This window comes from Rhinoraja longicauda, chromosome 5 (assembly GCF_053455715.1).
Source record: "Rhinoraja longicauda isolate Sanriku21f chromosome 5, sRhiLon1.1, whole genome shotgun sequence".
In the NCBI taxonomy this organism is placed as follows: Eukaryota; Metazoa; Chordata; class Chondrichthyes; order Rajiformes; family Arhynchobatidae; genus Rhinoraja; species Rhinoraja longicauda.
The window spans coordinates 59858450-59877692 of NC_135957.1; the positions used below are offsets into that span (position 1 = coordinate 59858450).

The window sequence follows — 19243 nt, forward strand, 5'->3', positions numbered from 1 at the left end:
ACTTCCCAGGAATATATCCAGTCTGGGCAGGATACCAAGCCAGAACATTAAGATAACTTGTCTGTTCTTCAAATAATGCCATGTTTGGTATCTATCTGGACAAGCATGCAGGGCTATATTTTGGTATCTGCATCAACAATGTGGAACTTACCCAGAATAGCAACTGAATCTGTGGATTTCTGAATCAAAGATATCAGTGTAACCCAATGAGCTTGCTTATAGTTTTATTATTGTTGGCACAGATAACATTAATATCAATGTTCCTCCAGTATATCATGATTCACTTGGGAAGAAAAGGGTTTGTGGTACCAGAGATGCTGGCTGTTGTTTTGTTTTGTATCAATCTAGGGGGGGCTGGGTTATCATGGCCATAACAGAAACATGGCTGAGAGAAGGACAGGACTAGCAGCTTAATGTTCCTGGGTACAGATGCTACAGGTGCGATAGAGGTAAGAGGTGGAGTCGCCTTTTTGATAAGGGAGGATTTAATAATAGTGAACAGAGAGGATATTCTTGTGAATGTTCAGTGAGGTTATATAGGTAGAGTTTAGAAACGAGAAAGGATCACTTTGATGAAACTATTACAGGACCCCTGTAATAGTCAATGGAAATTCAAGGAACAGATGCACAGGAATATATTGCAGATAGCTGCAGGAATGCTAGGGTAGTATTGGTGGGAGACTTAAAGATCCCTAATATTGATTTGGTTGCCTACAGTGCAAAAGGCTTGAACAGGATGCAATTGGTGAAATGTGTTCAGGAAAGCTTCCTTAATCAATATATATATCTTGGGTCCAACTAGAAAGAGTGCAATACTTGAACTCCTCTTGGGGAACGAGGGAGAGCAAGTGACTGAAGTGTAAGTGGCAGAGCACTTTGGGACCAGTGACCATAATTCTATCATCTTTAAAATAGTTGTATAGTAAAACAGGGCCAGTCCACAAATTAAGGCCATATATTAGGATAATATAAATTTGGAGGCATTAGGCAGGAACTTACAGAAGTCAACTAGATGAGACTGTTTGCAAGTAAAGGAATACCTGGCAAGTGGAAGGCTTTTAACAGTGTGATAGCACACATTCAGGGACAGCATGTTTTGCAAGGGGAAGACGGGCAAGTTTGTAGAACCTCTACAGATTAGTAGTAGTGAGCACTGGTCAGAAAAAAGGAAGTGCATATCCTACTTATATAGTCGAGATCAAGCAAACACTTGATGGGTATAAGAAGTGCAGGAGTACACACAAGAACAATTGGGAGCTCAAAGAGGACATCAGATGGATTTGGCAGGCAAGGTAAAGGAAAATCCCAAGAGATTTTAAAGGTAAATGAAGAGAAAAAAAACTGGCCAGGGAGAGGAATGGGCTACCTTAAAGATCAGCATGGCTTTCAATACAAGTATGAAGGGACGTCTGCAATGTAAAATGATTAAATCAATAATGAACGTAAACAAAATATACACTGCAAAATATACACCCATACAACACTTTCAATTCCTGATTTTGTTTGTATTAAATACAGCTTTTTGATTCCCTTAGTAACTGACAAATCATGAGTAAATTGTGAACCATTTAGAAAAGTGCTGGTTTCATCAAAATGTGCCCATATGGATGGTGCAACTATCTTGAGCATTCTTGCACAAGATGACCGATATATCTGACCATTATTGTTATCTAAAAGCCTGTTGAGATGAGTGGATGATCATGACTATGTTGTACCAGAATTGGTATCTTTTCAAGGCAATTGATAACAGAGTAGCCAACAGTGCACTTGGTAGCATCAACGCCTGCAATAGGGGAGGAGGATGGTGAGAAATGGAAACTGTAGCAATGTCCATTAAATAATCTAGCCTGATTACATAAAATTTGCAGTTTCCATTTAAAATTGGCTGTCAATGCATTTCTTATTTCCAGTTTCATAAAGTATCAGTAATGAAAATTATACCGAAGGGTATCATTGCATTGAACATCGTCCGATGAGATGTACATCTCCAGTCACAAACACAAATAAATGCGATTTTTGAGGAATACATGGTTGTAGAAGTTCGTTCGCGGTTTCACATACTAATGTTCAACGTTGTGGTTTTTGTGTGTTGTCTTCTGCATTCAATACTTCCATTGAACTTTTGTTATGAAGGACAAGTGTAAATGTAATATTGTGGCACACTGTCTATACAGCCAAAGTCATATGTACCATCATTTTCAAAACTCATTTGACCTTTTCCGGAATGTAGCCAGAGATAATTATAGTCGAAAGAGTAAGATTTTAAGATACGCTTAATGATTTCCAAGCACCGTGATTGCTGAGTACATTTGATTCATAACTGAATTCCAAAAATAGAAATTACTTCCTTTTCTGTTGTAAAGGCAGCTTAGAATTTCTTGCAGCTTGAAGCTATTATCAATGTTTATCAATAGTGAAATCAATTAAAACTGGCTCTGTAATATCATACAGATCAAATCCAGCAGATATTGTTGAAGGAGAAGGCAACAATGCCCTTGATTCTACAGTCAGTGACCTGGTGAGGCTGCAGAACATATTGGGGGATGGAACAGCCTAGATATCATGGTTCATGTGGGAAGATCATAAGTGATAGGAGCAGAATTAGGCCATTCAGCCCATCAAAAGCCTGCTCTGCCATTCAATCATGGCTGAACTATCTCTCCCTCCTTACCACATTCTCCTGCCTTCTCCTCATAACCCCTGACACGTGTACTAATCAAGAATCTATCTATCTCTGCCTTAAATATATCCACTGACGGCCTCCACAGCCTTCTGTGGCAAATAATTCCACAGATTCACCACCCTCTGACTAAAGAAATTCCTCCTCATCTTTCCTAAAATAATGTCCTTTGATTCTGAGGCTATGACCTCTAATTCTAGACTCTCCCACTAGTGGAAACATCTTCTCCACATCCACTCTATCCAAACCTCTCACTATTCTAAACTGACAAACTAAGGAAGAAAATTCCTTGCTGTCACTTCTAGTAGCTAGGGAAATAGTTAAAAGTTAATGCTCAGGTTGTGATTTTAGGATTACCTTGCATTATTGAGTATAGGCATAATAAAATTAATTATGTTGGTGGATAAACAGTGCATGACAGAAAAGACAGTTTTGTGCAGAAAATAGGGAGTGATTTTGAAAGTGATTTTGAAAACTGGAGACATTGGGAAACAGAAATAAAACACAAAGTCCAAGTAAACCTCAGCAGGTCAGGCATCATCTGTGGCAAATTTAACAAGAATTACGCAATGCTTCAATTTGGTAAGAATGAGGGGAAGGTACAATTTAAACGCAAATGTAGAAACTGAGAAACAGGATGGTGTACAGATGCACAAATCTTTGAAGGTGTCAGGTAAAGTTAAGAAAAATTCTATTAATACTGGAATAGAGTACAAGATCGAGGATATTCTATTGAGTCTGTATTTAGCAGTGGTTAGATCTGAAGTGAAGCACTGGGTTCTATTCTGAGCACTTTAAGGAAGTGAATCATGGCCATGGGGAGATTACAAGGATGATTTGCTGAAGCAGTCTTTGAGTTGAGGGACTACGAAAGATAAGGTAGTGCTGCTGTTAAAGTAGATATGTTCTAAATCATTAAAAAGGTTTGACTGTAAAGTTGGCAAAAAGTGCTTTTATTTACAAAAAGGTCATTCAGCGGGACACTATTTCAAGGTGTAAGAATCAGCCATAGTATGAAGAGGTATTCTTGCACATCTTGTAATATAGGATGCAAGCACTGCTTGAAAGGATAATATAAGAAAATTCATTAACCAAATAAAAGTTTAATATATAAAGGAAAAAGCAACTACAACAAATTGGGTATTGAGTAATTCCTTCCCTGCCCTTTTCAGATTTGGACAACTATCGGTGGTAATTTGGTTCATAATTCATTTATTTTTTGATAACATCAGCCTTCATGCTGACCAACAAGGGAGTAATCCAAAATAACTATATAGGATTCCTAACTAATTGTTCCCTGGCTTCCTCTTCCGTCTTGGAGAAGGACTTTAACCACTAACATTCTGTATTCAACCCTGCTATTCATTTCTGTCAGAGCTCTGAAAACAGTAAGCAACCCATGTACTGCTTTATGCTTAGTTTGTTCCTTCCCCAGTTTGGTCAAAAAATGTTGGCCTTCCATTTGTCTAAACCACTTTGGATAGGAACTTGCTTTATCCCAGTCTCTAACAGTCCACTCCCATCCTTTGTGAAGTACAGACTTATGTTTATTCCATGTAGAAATACCCAAGGTAACTTTTATTGAACCAAAGTTTGTATCATTATTAAATAAAAGCTGATTGTTTCCTGATTTGACATTCAAAGTCAAAGCTATATGGTCAGGTAATACTTTCCTTCCTTAATTTTTAACAGATTCATACACCAATTGACTGCAATACATGTGAGAGAGTTAATTTAACACTAAAAAGAACGAATCCTATAATTTTGATTGGTAAATGTCGCATGAATGTCTAAGGACTCTTTTAAAACATGTTTCATCAAGTTTGCTTTTGTTGGTGCCCAGAATTGAATAGAATTCTTGCCTTATGCTGTACAGCTGTCAATTTTGATCCTAGGAGATAGATTTAAACTTTAAAATGTGAATAACTTAAAAAATATAACACCGTTTTTAATGAAACAGATTAGCGCCAAAGGGAAGTCGGTGAGTAAGGTCGGCCTAAAATTGTCACGCTATCGTGTACCAATTTGGCTGTAGTTCAGGAACAATCAAACAAATGAAAGTTTTAGTATATAGATAGCAATGAGCTACTTATGTATAACTCTTTAAACTGCCCAATGACATAAATTGTCCTCTGATGATTGCTGAGATGAATGACAGTATTTCTATAGCTTCTCATCCACTGTTTGGGGAGGGTTTCAAACCAGGAGTAATGAATCCTGCTCATGTAACAATACTGAATCCAATGAAACAAATGCAAAATCATATCAACATTTTTACAATATCAGAAGAGCAAGGAACTAGTAATAATTAGCTCTACTAAATATTCCACACAAGTATGATTTGCCAAATGCCTTTCATTGCTGAATCATTCTTCACCTCTTTAACAAATGTTTTTTTCTGATGGTATGGTCAAAAACCTCAAAGTGACAGTATTACTCCCTCTAGTCAATAAAGAACTAATCTGCTATGGCAGCATTAGCTATTAGGGTCCCAATTGTGTGCAGTTGGCCACACCTGAGGAAACTTCTCCGGCATTAAAAAAAAAAAATTTGAAAATGCCAAGATTACTCAGCAGGTCAGCTGTGGGAGAAGAAGAAAGTTAACATTTCAAGTTGATGAAATGAACCAAAAGAAAGTAGAAAAATAAGTGTACAGCAGAGAAGAGGGGCGAAGAAAAACACGGGGAATATCAGTGATAGAATGTATTCCAGGAGAATACAGGTGACAAAAATACTATTAAAGCTGTTTTAAAGTGGGTGATCTGCCGGGAGGAGTGTAAAATGAGGGAGATGAATGAGAGCAATTGAAAAGACAAAATTGCTGAAATTGTGTGACGCAGAACACATCAGTTGCAATAAAAAAAGTATGTTAAAAATCAGGTCAGGTAGCAAATCCAAGAGAGAAACACAAGTGAATAACTTCTCATCAGAATTGATCAGTCCTGAGACAGGAAATGATGGTCTTCTAAAATTGTTGAAATCCATGTAGAATCCTGAGGACTGTAATGTGGCTGAACAGAGGTGAAGTTTCTGAAACTTGCATTAGGCATTGCCTAAACTTGTCAGCAACTTAAAAACATCTGATAACAGATTGCCAACTTGAAATGTCAACTCTGTTTCTCCTTTTACATGTAGTGCCTAACCTACTGACCTGGAATTAACCTGGTGACCCTACGCTGCACTCCCTCAATAGCAATAATGTTCTTCCTCAAATTAGGAGACCAAAATTGCACACACTACTCCAGGTGCGGTCTCACCGGGGCCCTGTACAACTGCAGTAGGACCTCCTTGCTCCTAAACTCAAATAATCTTGCAATGAAGGCCAACATGCCATTGGTTTTCTTCATTGCCTGCTGTACCTGCATGCTTAATATCAATAATGTTTTATAGCAAAGATAGACACAAAATGCTGGAGTAACTCAGCGAGACACGCAGCATCTCTAGATAGTATAGGTACTAGCGAATAATAGAGCTGGTGTAGGATGAGAACTTATTCAATTTGATATGAATTCTTGGCTCAGAAGATGGGATAGTAAGAGATTCAGATTATTTTCCTTGGTAAATGTTATTGATTTACCAATATTGATTTACATGTTTAATGTTATTGATTTATTTTTAATGTTAATGTTATTTTTATCATTTTAATTACTTGCATCGCTTCTAATAATGTTTCAGGGTTTCTGAAGATCAGAAGTGCAGAGAGCCTTACAGTACACTAGCATCATAGTGATACAGTGTGGAAACAGGCCCTTTGGCCCAATTTGCCCACCCGGCCAACATGTCCCAGCTTTACTAGTCCCACCTGCCTGCACTTGGTCCATATCCCTCCTATCCACAACTAAGCAAAACTCTGTCCTCAGTTTTACTTTTCCCAAGGCTGTCTCATTAATCCTGGGATGGGGTATTGGGACTGTGGTGTTTGAGGCCTATTCATCTCCTGAATGTGGAGAGTCCCTGTAATGGGCTCTCACCAGATACACCAGGCAGGATCTGCATGCAATGAGCATGGGATGCACATCAGATCGAGTGTGATTCAGCCTCATTATGTTGTTGAAAATTGATGACAGATGGTCTCCATTTCAGAATGAGCACTCTTATCAATAAGCCTGGAATTAATCTCATGCATGTGCCCATTTTGTCCAGTTTTGCATGGAGGACACTGTAATTTTAATAAATTGCCAATGCATTAACACCTCATCACAGGAGGTTCATCGTAAAGCTGTGATAAAAGAATAACTGAAATGGGTGAAAACCAAATGTTTTTCCCAGTTCCTGAATATCCCAAGATGCTTTACAGTTAATTAGTTACTTTTGAAGTCACAGTTGTGCAGAAGAGCATGAATGCTGATTGAAGTTGTGAATTTTTTAACACAGTTGAAATACAGTGCTGTGGAGTAGTGAGAGAGGCACTTTGTCAGTAAGCACAAATGAGCTAGGCCAACTGTGCTAGCAGTAATTAGAACAAGCAAGTCATAATCATACCATGTGGAAACAGACCCTTTGGCCCAACTTGCACATGCCGCCCAGCATGCCCCATCTACACCAGTTTCCATTTGTCTGCATTTGACTCGTATCCCTCCAAACATGTCCGATCCATGTACCTGTCTAAATGTTTCTTAAACATTGTAATAGTACCTGCCTCAAATTGCCTCTCTGCCAGCTCAACCCATACATCCACCACCCTTCATGTAAAAAAAGTTACCACTCAAACTCCTATTAAATCTTTCCCTCCCCATCTTAAACCAATGACCTCTGGTTCTTGATTCCACCACTCTGGACAAAATACTGTGCCTACCTATTCCCCTCATGATTTTGTACATCTCTATAACATCACCCCTCATCCTCCTGTGCTACAAGGAATAAAGTCCTAGCCTGCTCAACCTCCCTTTACTCGGGCCCTCCAGGGCCGGAAACATCCTCGTAAATCTTCTCTGCTTTTCTTTCCATCTTGACATCTTTCCTGTAACATGAAGGTAGACACAAAATCCTGGAGTAACTCAGCGGGTCAGGCAGCATCTCAGGAGAGAAGGAATGGGTGATGTTTCGGGTTGAGACTATTCTTCAGTTTGATGTCAGGGGATGGGGCGGGACAAATATAGGATGTAGTAGGAGACAGGAAGACAGTGGGGAACTGGGAAGGGTGAGGGGAAACTCTAATCCCTACTCCCAATAAAATAATATATAATCCTACACATTTTTCCTGTAACATGATGACCAAAACTGAACACAATATCCTAAATGCAGCCTCACCAATATCTTGTATAACAGTAATATGACCTCCCAACTCCTATACTCAATACTCTGACTGATGAAGGCCAATGTGCCAAAAGCTTTTTTGACCACCCTATCTACCTGTGAACTATGTTCCTGCACTCCTGGATCGCTCTGCTCCACAACACTCCCCAGAGCCCTACCATTCATTGTGTAAAATTGTACCTGAATGTTTTGCAGAACACATCTTATGCATTCTGGACTCTGACCTCTTACATTGGAATTGTGCAAGTCTGAGCAACAGCATCTCTTCATCCACCCAGGCATGTTCCAATCCCCCTGGGACACTGCACTGAATTAAATAATTTCTGTTAACTAGTCTTTTCAATTTGTGTTCAGCATGTAATTCCAGTTCTGATCTAAGGTCATCAACTGCAACAGTAACAAACTCCCAATGGTATAAAAAATAGTTTACCACCCAACGGTATGAAAAATAAATTTCCACCCAACGGAATGCAATGCTTGGGTAACTTACAACCAACGACATGTATTTTTGGATTCTTTAAGACAACCGATTGAAGACAGCACCTCTTATACCTAAGGTAGCTTACAACCCAACAATAAGAACATTGAATTCTCCAGTCTTGGATAACTACCAAAACCCTCAAATTAAAGCAAAAATATATAATAAAAAAGCAAAAGTCATACCTATATTATGTTTGTGAGAAGAAATCAAAAATATTTAAACAGTGGTTCAGCAGCTGAGACAAGTTCATCTATATAATACATTTTTGTTCTTGAATCCAATTCTTAATCCGATTCTTTTGCTGCTCATTTAATCATTTAATTATTTCTTTTCTCTAGTTATTGATAGGTTAACTGAGTTCCATTTTCTGTTATTCTGGAAAGATGTGTACTGACAGAAGGTAGCGGTGGTACACTATGCTGCATAAATATTCAGTACAAAGTGATCTTCCTATTTTTATCTTTTTGGGCCTGTATAAGCTGTTATGAAAGTTATTCCCTCTATTATTAATATGGTTCTAGGAAGCATAGTGAAGGCCATGGTAATGCAATATTCAGTGCCAGTTATTGCTGGGGAAATGAAAAATCAAGTAAATCTGATTTGATTTAACTGAATGAGGTTTTTTTTTTTTACATATGGTAAGATAGACAATCAGTGCCTGGGAGCACTTGATGGGAATGCACAGAATTGTGGTTTTGTATTAGAACCTTGCTAAGTGCTTAACTGATGTGTAGGGAGTTTGAGATAACAGAGTTTCTGGGGAAAACTGCTTCTCGGACACTTTGCTATATATTCCATGTAACCTTCTGCGATTTACGCAATCATATTTAATTTCTGTAATGCTATCTCTTCTAGCCTTGGGGTAAACAATGTATGACTTGAGAATTTTCAGAAGAACTACTAATTATCTGGCACGTTTCAAAGATGTGCTATCAAACTGGGGCTGATATTTAGCCATGTGATAGGACATAAACAAAGACTTGGTGAAAGTGATTTATGTTTAGCCTGACTTAATGAAGAAAACAGAAACATGTTTTGAGAGGGAATTCTCAAGCTTAAGGCCTTGGAACTGATGGCACTGGTACTATTGGTGAAATGATTAAATGCAGGATTGAATGAAGGACCGAAATCAGAGGAATGCAAAAATCTCAGAGAATTACAGAGCTCGGGGACAATGCAGTGATAAGGGCAAGCAAAATCATGGAGAGGTTTGAAAAGGATGGAAGAATTTTTAATTTGATGTGCAGCTTAACCAGGAGTCAGTGTTTGTCAGTCAGCACAGGTGATGGACTTCAAGCAGGTCAAGAGTCATGAAGTCACACAGCACTGAAACAGGCCCTTCGGCCCAACTCGTTCAGGCGACCAAGATGTCCCATCTAAAGTCATAGATGATGGGAGCAGAATTAGGCCATTCAGCCCATCAAGTCTACTCTGCCATTGAATCATGGCTGATCTATCTCTCCCTCCTAATCCCATTCTCCTGCCTTCCCCCCCCATAACCTGTGATACCCGTAGGCCCATTTGCTCGCTTTTGACCCATATCCCTTTCTATCCTATTGGTGAAAAGGGAAAGTTTGAAGGGATCCAGGGTCAAGTGTTGCACACCGAATGGTGGGTGGCCAGAATGACCTGCCAGAAGAAGTGATGGAGGCAGATTATTATTAAAGTCGTGGCATCACATTTTAGATGAACTTAAGTTTCCAGAGTGTAGATCAAGGGAGGCTAGCAATATTACGATAGAACTATGCTGCATTGGTCATGGTTTGACAGCACATTGAAATTAAGCCACATTTCCATTTGTAACATTCAGTTGATTAATGTGGCTCACATCAACAGCAAATTAAACTGATCTGTGCCACATGTTCAACTAGTAGTACTTATTACTGTGATTTCAAGTCCCTGACTACACAGCTCAAGCCTACTGTTGACTGGTATTTATAGAAGAGATGTAGCAATGAACAAAAGCTGCAGGTTTCGTAGTGGTTAATCAATTTAGTGGTTTTAATATCGCATTGTGTTCACGGTATTTTTCCTCTTCAAAGGCTTGTCAAGGACGCTGCATGGGATGAAGTTCCACTCGCTCACTCATTAGTGAGTTTCGCCACCGCTTATGACTTCCTGTACGACCACCTGAACAAAACTCAACAGGAAAAATATTTGGAAGTCATCAGTGACGTCTCTCAGTACATGTATGAGAAGTCTTTCAGCCGCGGATGGGGATTTCAGTATCTACACAACCATCAGCCTACCAACTGTGTGGCCTTGTTGACAGGAAGCCTGGTTCTCTTAAATCAAGGTACGTTAAGCTGGTGATTGAAAGCATGAAATGTTTCCCAAAAATGGTAATAAAACCTCAAATGAACTATGGAAATAAAAATCTAAAGAGCTATAAATTTCCTGTCAATTTTAAAACGTTGATATCTACCGTATAATTGCCATATCTGGGAGCTTAAACATCAAATAGCTTAGTCCTGTTTTTATTCTTGTCATCTGGTTTATTATCTTTAAATTTCATTGATTTTAAGGTTTACACAAAGGTGATTTATTGATTTATAGAGTAGTACAACACAGAAACAGGCTCTCTGGCCCAATTTGGCTGAGCTGAGTAAGATGCCTATCTAAGCAAATCCCATATCCCTTTTTGGTCCATATCCCTTCTGGCAGCGAATTACATACAGCCACCACACCCTGTGTGAAAAACATCACTCACAGATTCCCTTTAAAAGTTTCCCCTATCAAGTTAACTCTTTACCCTCTAGTTTTGGACTCCTCTACCCTGGGGAAAAAGACTATCTACCCTATCTGTACCTCTCGTGATTTTATAAATGTTTAGAAGGTCAGTTCTCTCTTTATAACCCAAGCCCTCCAATCTAGGCAACATTTTTGTAAATATTTTCTGCACCCAGCTTTATCACATCCTTCCTATAGCGTGGGTGACTACATCTGTACACAAAAGTATAGTCTAGAACATTTTTTACCTCCTTTTGTATATCCAGAACGGTCAGTTCAGGAAATGATAGATTATCCATCATATTATTGCACCTTTCTGTCATAGTTCATAATTCTGATAATGCTTGTAAATGTGAGATAATCTAAAACTGTGTCTGTTCATAACACATGGTCTCTTAATCCAGGCTTTTTGCCCTTTTAATGAATTTAATCTTTCAACCTTTAGCTGCCAACCCCCTCAGGTTTCTCTGCCTTTCTCTACATGTTTTCTCCTTAAAAATCTTTCTTTCAAATCACCTCTTTTGACCAAGCTTTTCATCATCGGTCCAAATAGATCTTAGTAATTGGCTGCCAATTTTTGTAATTAACTCTATTGTGCAGCCTTGGGAATCATTTTGTGTTATGTGACAAGTGGTATTTTAATAGAGGCTGTGTGACAGTGTACTGGTATCTTTCAAATATCTGTCGATTAGAGGTGTTACCAAAGGATTGACAAATTCAGTAGTGAGTTTTATTTATTGTCACGTATTGTCAGCGGAAAGACAATGTGTAAGAAGGAACTGCAGATACTGGTTTAAACGGAAGATAGAGCTCTTAAGTATAGCAGAGTCAGGGGGTATGGGGAGAAGGCAGGAACGGGGTACTGATTGAGAATGATCAACCATGATCACATTGAATGGTGCTGCTAGCTCGAAGGGCCGAATGGACTACTCCTGCACCTATTGTCTATAGACACAAAAAGCTGGAGTAACTCAGCAGGACAGGCAGCATCTCTGGAGAGAAGGAATGGGTGACGTTTTGGCTCGAAGGGTCTCTACCTGAAACATCATCCATTCCTTCTCTCCAGAGATGCTGCCTGTCCCACTGAGTCATGATCATATTGAATGGCGGTGCTGACTTGAAAGGCCGAATGGCCTATTCCTGCACCTATTTTTCTATGTTTCTAACCTCCAACCTGATTACCACTCACTTGGGCAAGTGTAAATTGAATGGAGAAAACTTATATATTTGTTAAATTATATGTAACTAACATAATAGAGTTTTTGATGAAATAGCAGGGAGAGTTGATGAAGGAAGTCCATTTGACATGCATGTGTACTTTGGAAAGCATTTATAAAATATCATATATTAAGCCTATCACCATGATTAAAGCCAACATATAATGGTTGTCATAAGGCAAATGGTATGTTAGCTTTTATTACAAGCTTTTATCTTGTATCTGGATATAAAACTAATCAAGGGATGTGGAGATAGTGCAAGAAAATGAGGTAGTTGGCCAACTGCAATCTTATTCACTGGCAGAGCCTTGGAGCTTATTCTTGCTCCTGCATCGTATGTTCTTATATTTCCTAGGCATCAGTACTTGATTCACCACTTTAGATTGTACGTATTGATAACATGAACATTTGTGCAGGGCACGATTTCCAATTTTTCAGAAGGCTCAAGACTGGGAGGAACAGTGAAGTGTAGGGTGGATAATAATAGTCTTTATAAAGATATAGGTAGGCTGGTGGAATGGGCGGATAGGCAGCTGATGAAATATAATGCAGAGGATTGCAAAGTGTTGCATTTTGCGAGTAAGAATGAGAAGAGGCAATATAAATCTAAAAAGGGTATACAAGCAGAGAGATTGGGAGGTATATGCACACAATTTATGGAAAATGGCAAGGCACAGAAAGTGATTATAGAGACATAGAGCTTTACAGTATAGAAACAGGTCCCTTTGGCCTATCGTATCTATGCCGACAAAGTTGGCATTCTGGGCTAGTCCCATTTGTCCTCATTTGGCTCATGTCTCTCTAAATCGTACTGATCCATATATCTGTAGATAAACCATATGGGCCTTGTTAATTAGTACTTGTCGCCATGCAGCCATCTTGCTGCCAAAGTCTAGCCCAAAGAATTTGTCCTTATGTTAAATGCTCTTTCAATAACTTGCATAGATATTTATTTTCATTCATCATAGGGGTAGCATAGTGGCACAACAGTAGAGTTACTGCCTTACACCGCCAGATTCCTGGCTTCAATCCTGACTACGTCCTGTCTGGACCGAGTTTGTATGTTCTCCCTGCGACTGCGTGGATTTCCTCCAAGCCTGCTCATGTCCCATCTTCAACAGTCCCTTTTCAGTACAATGCCTGTTTCCTTTGGATTCCTTAATATCTAGACATCTATCAATCTCTCTTTTGAATGAACTCAAACATTACTTTGAGGGTAGAGAATTCCAAAGACTCACGAAGAAATAGTCCAAATAGTCTAAAAGCTTACCACTTATTCTCAAACTGTGATTTCTGATCCTACATTCCTCACAGGGAAAACATCCTTTCTGTATCTAACCTAGAAAGCACATTAAGAATTTTATTTTTTGGGAGATCTCTCATTCTTCATTCATGCAAGTTCACAAGTTATAGGAGTAGAATTAGGCCATTCGGCCCATCGACTCTACTCCACCATTCAATCGTGGCTGATCTCTGCCACCCATTTTCCATAGTCTCCTCAGTTTATTCAATTCCTCATCAAATATACCATCCAGGGAAACATCAGGGGTTCATATGTGGTGATTGCAGGAACCCAATGTTACTACAGGAACCCACAGGAATTGGTTCTATATCTATAGAAAACCATTGCCCCTTTGACTAAGTTCCTAATGTGCTGTTGGAAGACCATTGAATTTATGAAAAAGGTCTTGCAATCCTGTGCCAGCCACATGCACACTTTGCTTGCATCATGGCTGTGGAGTTTATTAGTAATAAGTTAAGTAGGGTGTCTAGAGTATTCTTCAGCAGATTCCACTGGTGTCAGCTGCCCAACTTTAAACTTTTACTATTTTTAACAGCACTATTTCCTATTATCTACAACAGTATTAGAAGTCAGAAGTAGAAAGCCATTTTCTGGGGGATATGTCAGTAAAAAATGTCTTTCAACTGTATGTTGTCAATAAGAAAAATAAAACAAAATCTTTTGTTCATAAAGAGAGGAAGAGAAAACACATCTTGGGAATTAACGTCTTGCCAAGCAGTGATTACTCCACCTCTTATAATGTCTCGCATTTCCTCCCCCCACCCCCCCCCCCCTTCCTTTTGAAATCACTGGCATAAAAGTGCTAATGGCAATAATTATTTATGAGAAACAGATGGAGTAAACTTGTGTAGAATGGAAATATTTCAAAGGAGTTTCCTATATATTTTTTCAGCATTGAAATTACAGTAATAAATCCACGTTGATTTGTACAATAAACTAATGTGTGGGAAATGTTTTGATGTGGCCACTGTTGTGCAGTGAATGTGCACATTTGATTACAATTGCTCTGGGATCTGGTGAGAAATTGAAGTCGGAAGTTTCTGCCATGGCAGAGAGACGTCAAGAATTTTGGCACCCGAGTCTCAATCAGATGTTGTCAACTAATCCACCCTCGCCCTCAAGGTTGACAGTGATACAGAAAAATAGACTCAAAAACTCTGGAGTTATTGGAGTAACTCAGCGGGTCAGGCAGCATCTCTGGAGAAAAAGGATGGTTGACGTTTCAGGGTCGAGACCCTTCTTCAGACTCGGGTGATGTTTCTGGTCGGGACCCTTCTTCAGACTGCTGAGTTACTCCATCACTTTGTGTCTATCTTCGGCATATACCAGCGCCTGCAGTTCCTTTCTGCACATGACACTATTACAGAATCTGGCTGCCTGGCAGTCATTCCCCCCAAACTATGAGAGATGCTTAGATCATTCCATAGAACACACAGACTTGTGGCAGTGTGCCTAATCTGCCTTGTATGGCTGTATTTTAACTCGGCCCATTTGGTATTAGACAAACACCTTGCATTCCACCTTGCATTCCACAATTTCAGCCAGTGACTGACTGTGTACCTGCCCCATTCGCACTCACATGCAGGATCTCTGTTTACCTTTTTCCATTCTTTGCCTCTTGTTACCTCGACATATTGCCCACCCCACCTGGTTTCATCTGCCCATCACTCACAAATCTTTCCACCTGGGTCTCTTCTCCCTTGGTTGACCTTTCCAATCCCCACCCTCATCTGGCTTCATGTGCCCAACATCCCCTATGATTTGGTTCTGCCTGTCACCCACCAGCCTCTGTATCGTTGCTCGCCCTCACTCCTATATACTGCTTTCTTTCCGCTACACACTCCATCTGGTAAGAAAGTCTCGGCCCAAAACACCAACCACCCCTTTGCCTCCACAGAGGTTTCCCATTGAGTTTAGTTTTTAGTTTATTTTAGAGATAAAGTGTGGAAACCGGCCATTTGGCCAACCGAGTTCGCACCAACCAGCGATCCCCACACACTAGCACTATCCTACACAAACGAGGGACAATTTAAATTTATACCAAGCTAAGTAACGTACAAACCCGCATGTCTTTGGAGTGTGGGAGGAATCCGAACATCTTGGAGAAAACCCACGCAGGCCATGGGGAGAATGTACAAACTCCGTACAGACATCACCCGTAGTCAGAATCGAACCCGGGTCTCTAGCACTGTAAGGCAGTAGCTCTACCGCTACACGCCACTGTGCCGTGCTGAAAGTTATTACAGCAGTTTATATTTTGCTCCAGATTTCAGCATCTATAGCCACTTACGTTTACAGAGAGATGCTGCTGGGCAACTCCCCGAAAGTAAAGGTGCAGACATTTTGTTTATATATTTGTTGGGTCTTTTCTTGTCCGATCCCCTTCACAGGTTGGCTTAATTGTCAATGTATGGTGAATTCCTGTTCAAGCAGGCAAATGAACATTGTAGTCAGGTTTCTGTGATTTCCCCAGCACCCAGTATACGGTTATGAAAGTGGACGTGTTGGTTTTGCATTTGTATCCTTGGTTGGTCAAATCAGCGGATATAATCCCAAGTGGCTCCAGTGTGGGTAAGTAAATGTACCGCCAACCACTGTCTGATCAAGGACAGATGGTACAAAGATAAAACTCGATGTTATTTATATGAATATGAGCAACATTCATAACAAAAATTAATGAGACAAATGGAATAATACGGATATGATTTAATAGCCGATGTAAAGACATTTTTACAAGATGATCAAGGTTGGGAATTAAATATTCCAGCTTAATAGCTATTTAATAGCTATTAACAAAATGGAAAAGAAGGCAGGGGAGGCCCCTGTTATAGATCAAGACTGGGATTAAGGAGATAGAAAGGAAGGATCTTAGTCAGATGAGAAATGTAATTAGTTTGGGTAGTATTAAAAAATGGTGAATGACTAAAAACATTTGGGTAAGTTCTGCAGAAGTCTTCAAGTGATAAATAAAAGACACAAAGTGCTGGAATAACTCAGTGGGTCAGGCAGCACCTGTGGAGAACCTGGATAGTTGACATTTTGGGTCGGGACCCTTCTTCAACTGATCTGAAGGTGCCAACCTGAAACTTCACCTATCCGTGTTCTCCAGAGATGCTGCCTGACCCACTGAGTTACTCCAGCACTTTATGTCTTTTTTTTTGTTGTAAACCAGCATCTGCAGTACCTTGTTTCCCTCTCAAGTGACAATGCAGGGCAGAATATAATCAAGAAATTTGAGGCATGTGTACAAAGTGTAATACAGTGCAATCTTCATGGGGTCTTTAAGCTACATATGGACTGAGCAAACCAAATGAGCAGCAATAGATTCAACTGAAAATTCATGGTTTTCTCTTCAATGTGGTGAGGAAGTCATACAGGAACAGGAACTATTTGTGCTGAGAGAGGGTTAATTGATGATCTGCTAATTAAAGAGAAAATGGCAGGAAGAAAATAGACAAATATTTTGTGACTGTCTCAAAGAAAACAGAAAATTTGCTGGAAATAGTGGAGAATAATTGGTCGAGAGTAAACGAGAAGCTCAGAGAAATCAGTATCAGCCAAAAAGGTATTAGAAGAATTAATGAAATTGAAAACCAATACATCTCCACATGCCAAGGTTTTTAAAAGAGGTGCCCCTGGATAAGTGAATGGATCATTTGTCATCTTTCATGAGGTATGGATTCAAGAATGGTTTCCACAGGTTAAAAAGTAACAGAATGCAACATCGACCGCTATTTAAAGAAAAGAAAGAAAATCAAGATCAAGAGAAAATCTTGGAATCCATTATTGAAGCAGTAAATAATGGGACTCTTTGAAAACAATAATGATAGGTCAATAGTCAATAGTCGTTTATTTGTCACATACACATAAATGTGTAGTAAAATGAAACATTACCCGCAGTTGAACAATAAGACCAATAAGATTAATCAATAAAAATGCAATAACACATACAATCACAACTAACACCAAACAAAAAGAAACATCCATCACAGTGAGTCTCCTCCAGTCCCTCCTCACTGTGATGGAAGGCCAGAATGTCTTTTTCTCTTCCCTGCCGTCTTGTCCCGCGGTCAGGCTGTTGGAGTTGCCACGTCGGGGCGGTCGGGGCTCCCGATATTGAAGCCCCCGCTGGGCGGTGAAAAAAAATCCCGCGGCCTATTTCAGGCCGCGCCGGATGGTGAAAGGTCCGTGGCGGGCCGACCCAAGCCCCGCGATTTGGGGCGGGCGGACACGTTGCCTCTGCCGCTGCCGGAGCTCCCGATGTCGGCCCCCATCCAGGGGCCTGCGGGCTTCCGACGTCCACGCGGCCCGCGCCGGAGCCTCCGGAGACGAGTCGCAGCCGTTCCCGCAGCATTCGCAGGCAGCCAGCGCCGCAGGTGGTGAGTCCGGACCGCGGGCTCTGCGAACCAGAGACCCAGGTGGTCCCAGGTGCATGGCCGGTGGTAGGCCGCAACGGGAACGGAGACACGATACAGAACAAAGGTCGCGTCTCCGTTCTGGAGAGAGAATGTTACAGTTACAGTTCCCGTTCCCTCCCACCCCCCCCCCCCCCCAAAACATAACATACAACACTACATCATATTAACACTACAATTGAGACAAAAACAACAAAAAACACAAAAGACAGACGGACTGCAGGCAAGCCGCAGCTGCGACCGCAGAGTCCACATGGATTTACAAAAAGGACGTCATCTTTATAAAATTCCATTAGACATTTATTAGGTTGTAACTAGCAAAGCAGATGCAGACAAAACAGCCAGTCTGCTATCGGGTGTATTTGAAGCTCTTGAGGAAGCAGCTGTAGAAGAATTTATGAAACAATAAATTAATAGGTATAGACAGCTGGGATCAATTGAATCCCTGGAGGAGTTTCGGGAACTAAGGAGTAAACTGAAAAGGAGATCAGAAGGGCAAAAAGGGATCAGGAGATAGCTCTGGTGGGTAGCATTAAGGACAATCCCAAAAGGTTTTATAAATACATAAGGGGGAAAAGGGTAACTAGAGGGAGAGTGGGACCTCTCAGGAATCAAAGCGGTCACCTCTGTGTGGAGTCACAGGAGATGGGCAAGGTCCTAAATTAGTATTTCTCCTCTGTGTTTACCGAGGAGAAAGACAGTAGGACGGAGGAACTTGGGGCAGTCAATGGAAGTGTCTTGAGAGCAGTCAGTGTCACCGTCGAAGAAGTACTGAAGGTACTGTCGTGTATGAAGGTAGACAAATCTACAGGGCCTGATCAGATATATCCAAGGACATTGCGGGAAACTAGAGAGGAAATTGAGGGAGCCCTGGTTGAAATTTACGAGTCGTCCTTAAATACAGGAGAGGTACCGGAAGACTGGAGGGTGGCAAATGGAGGGAAAATGCTGGGAACTATAGGCCGGTGAGCTTAACATCTGTAGTTGGAAAGTTACTAGAGAGTATTCTGAGGGATAGGTTATCCGTGCATTTGGATGGGCAAGGGCTGACCAGGGATAGTCAGCATGGTTTTGTACATGGGAGGTCGCGTCTCACAAATCTGATTGATTTTTTTGAAGATGTGACCAAAAAGGTTGATGAGGGCAGTGCTGTAGATTTTG

The 19243-nt window shown here is 40.4% G+C and overlaps 1 protein-coding gene across 1 annotated transcript in view; it reads left to right on the forward strand.

The window, feature by feature from the left end:
* The window catches only part of dse (dermatan sulfate epimerase), a 64405-nt gene that overhangs the window by 16550 nt on the left and 28612 nt on the right, over positions 1-19243 (forward strand). Inside the window, exon 3 of the mRNA XM_078399624.1 lies at positions 10460-10713. Within this exon, the coding sequence (XP_078255750.1) occupies positions 10460-10713 (254 nt within the window). The remainder of the gene's footprint in view (positions 1-10459; positions 10714-19243) is intronic.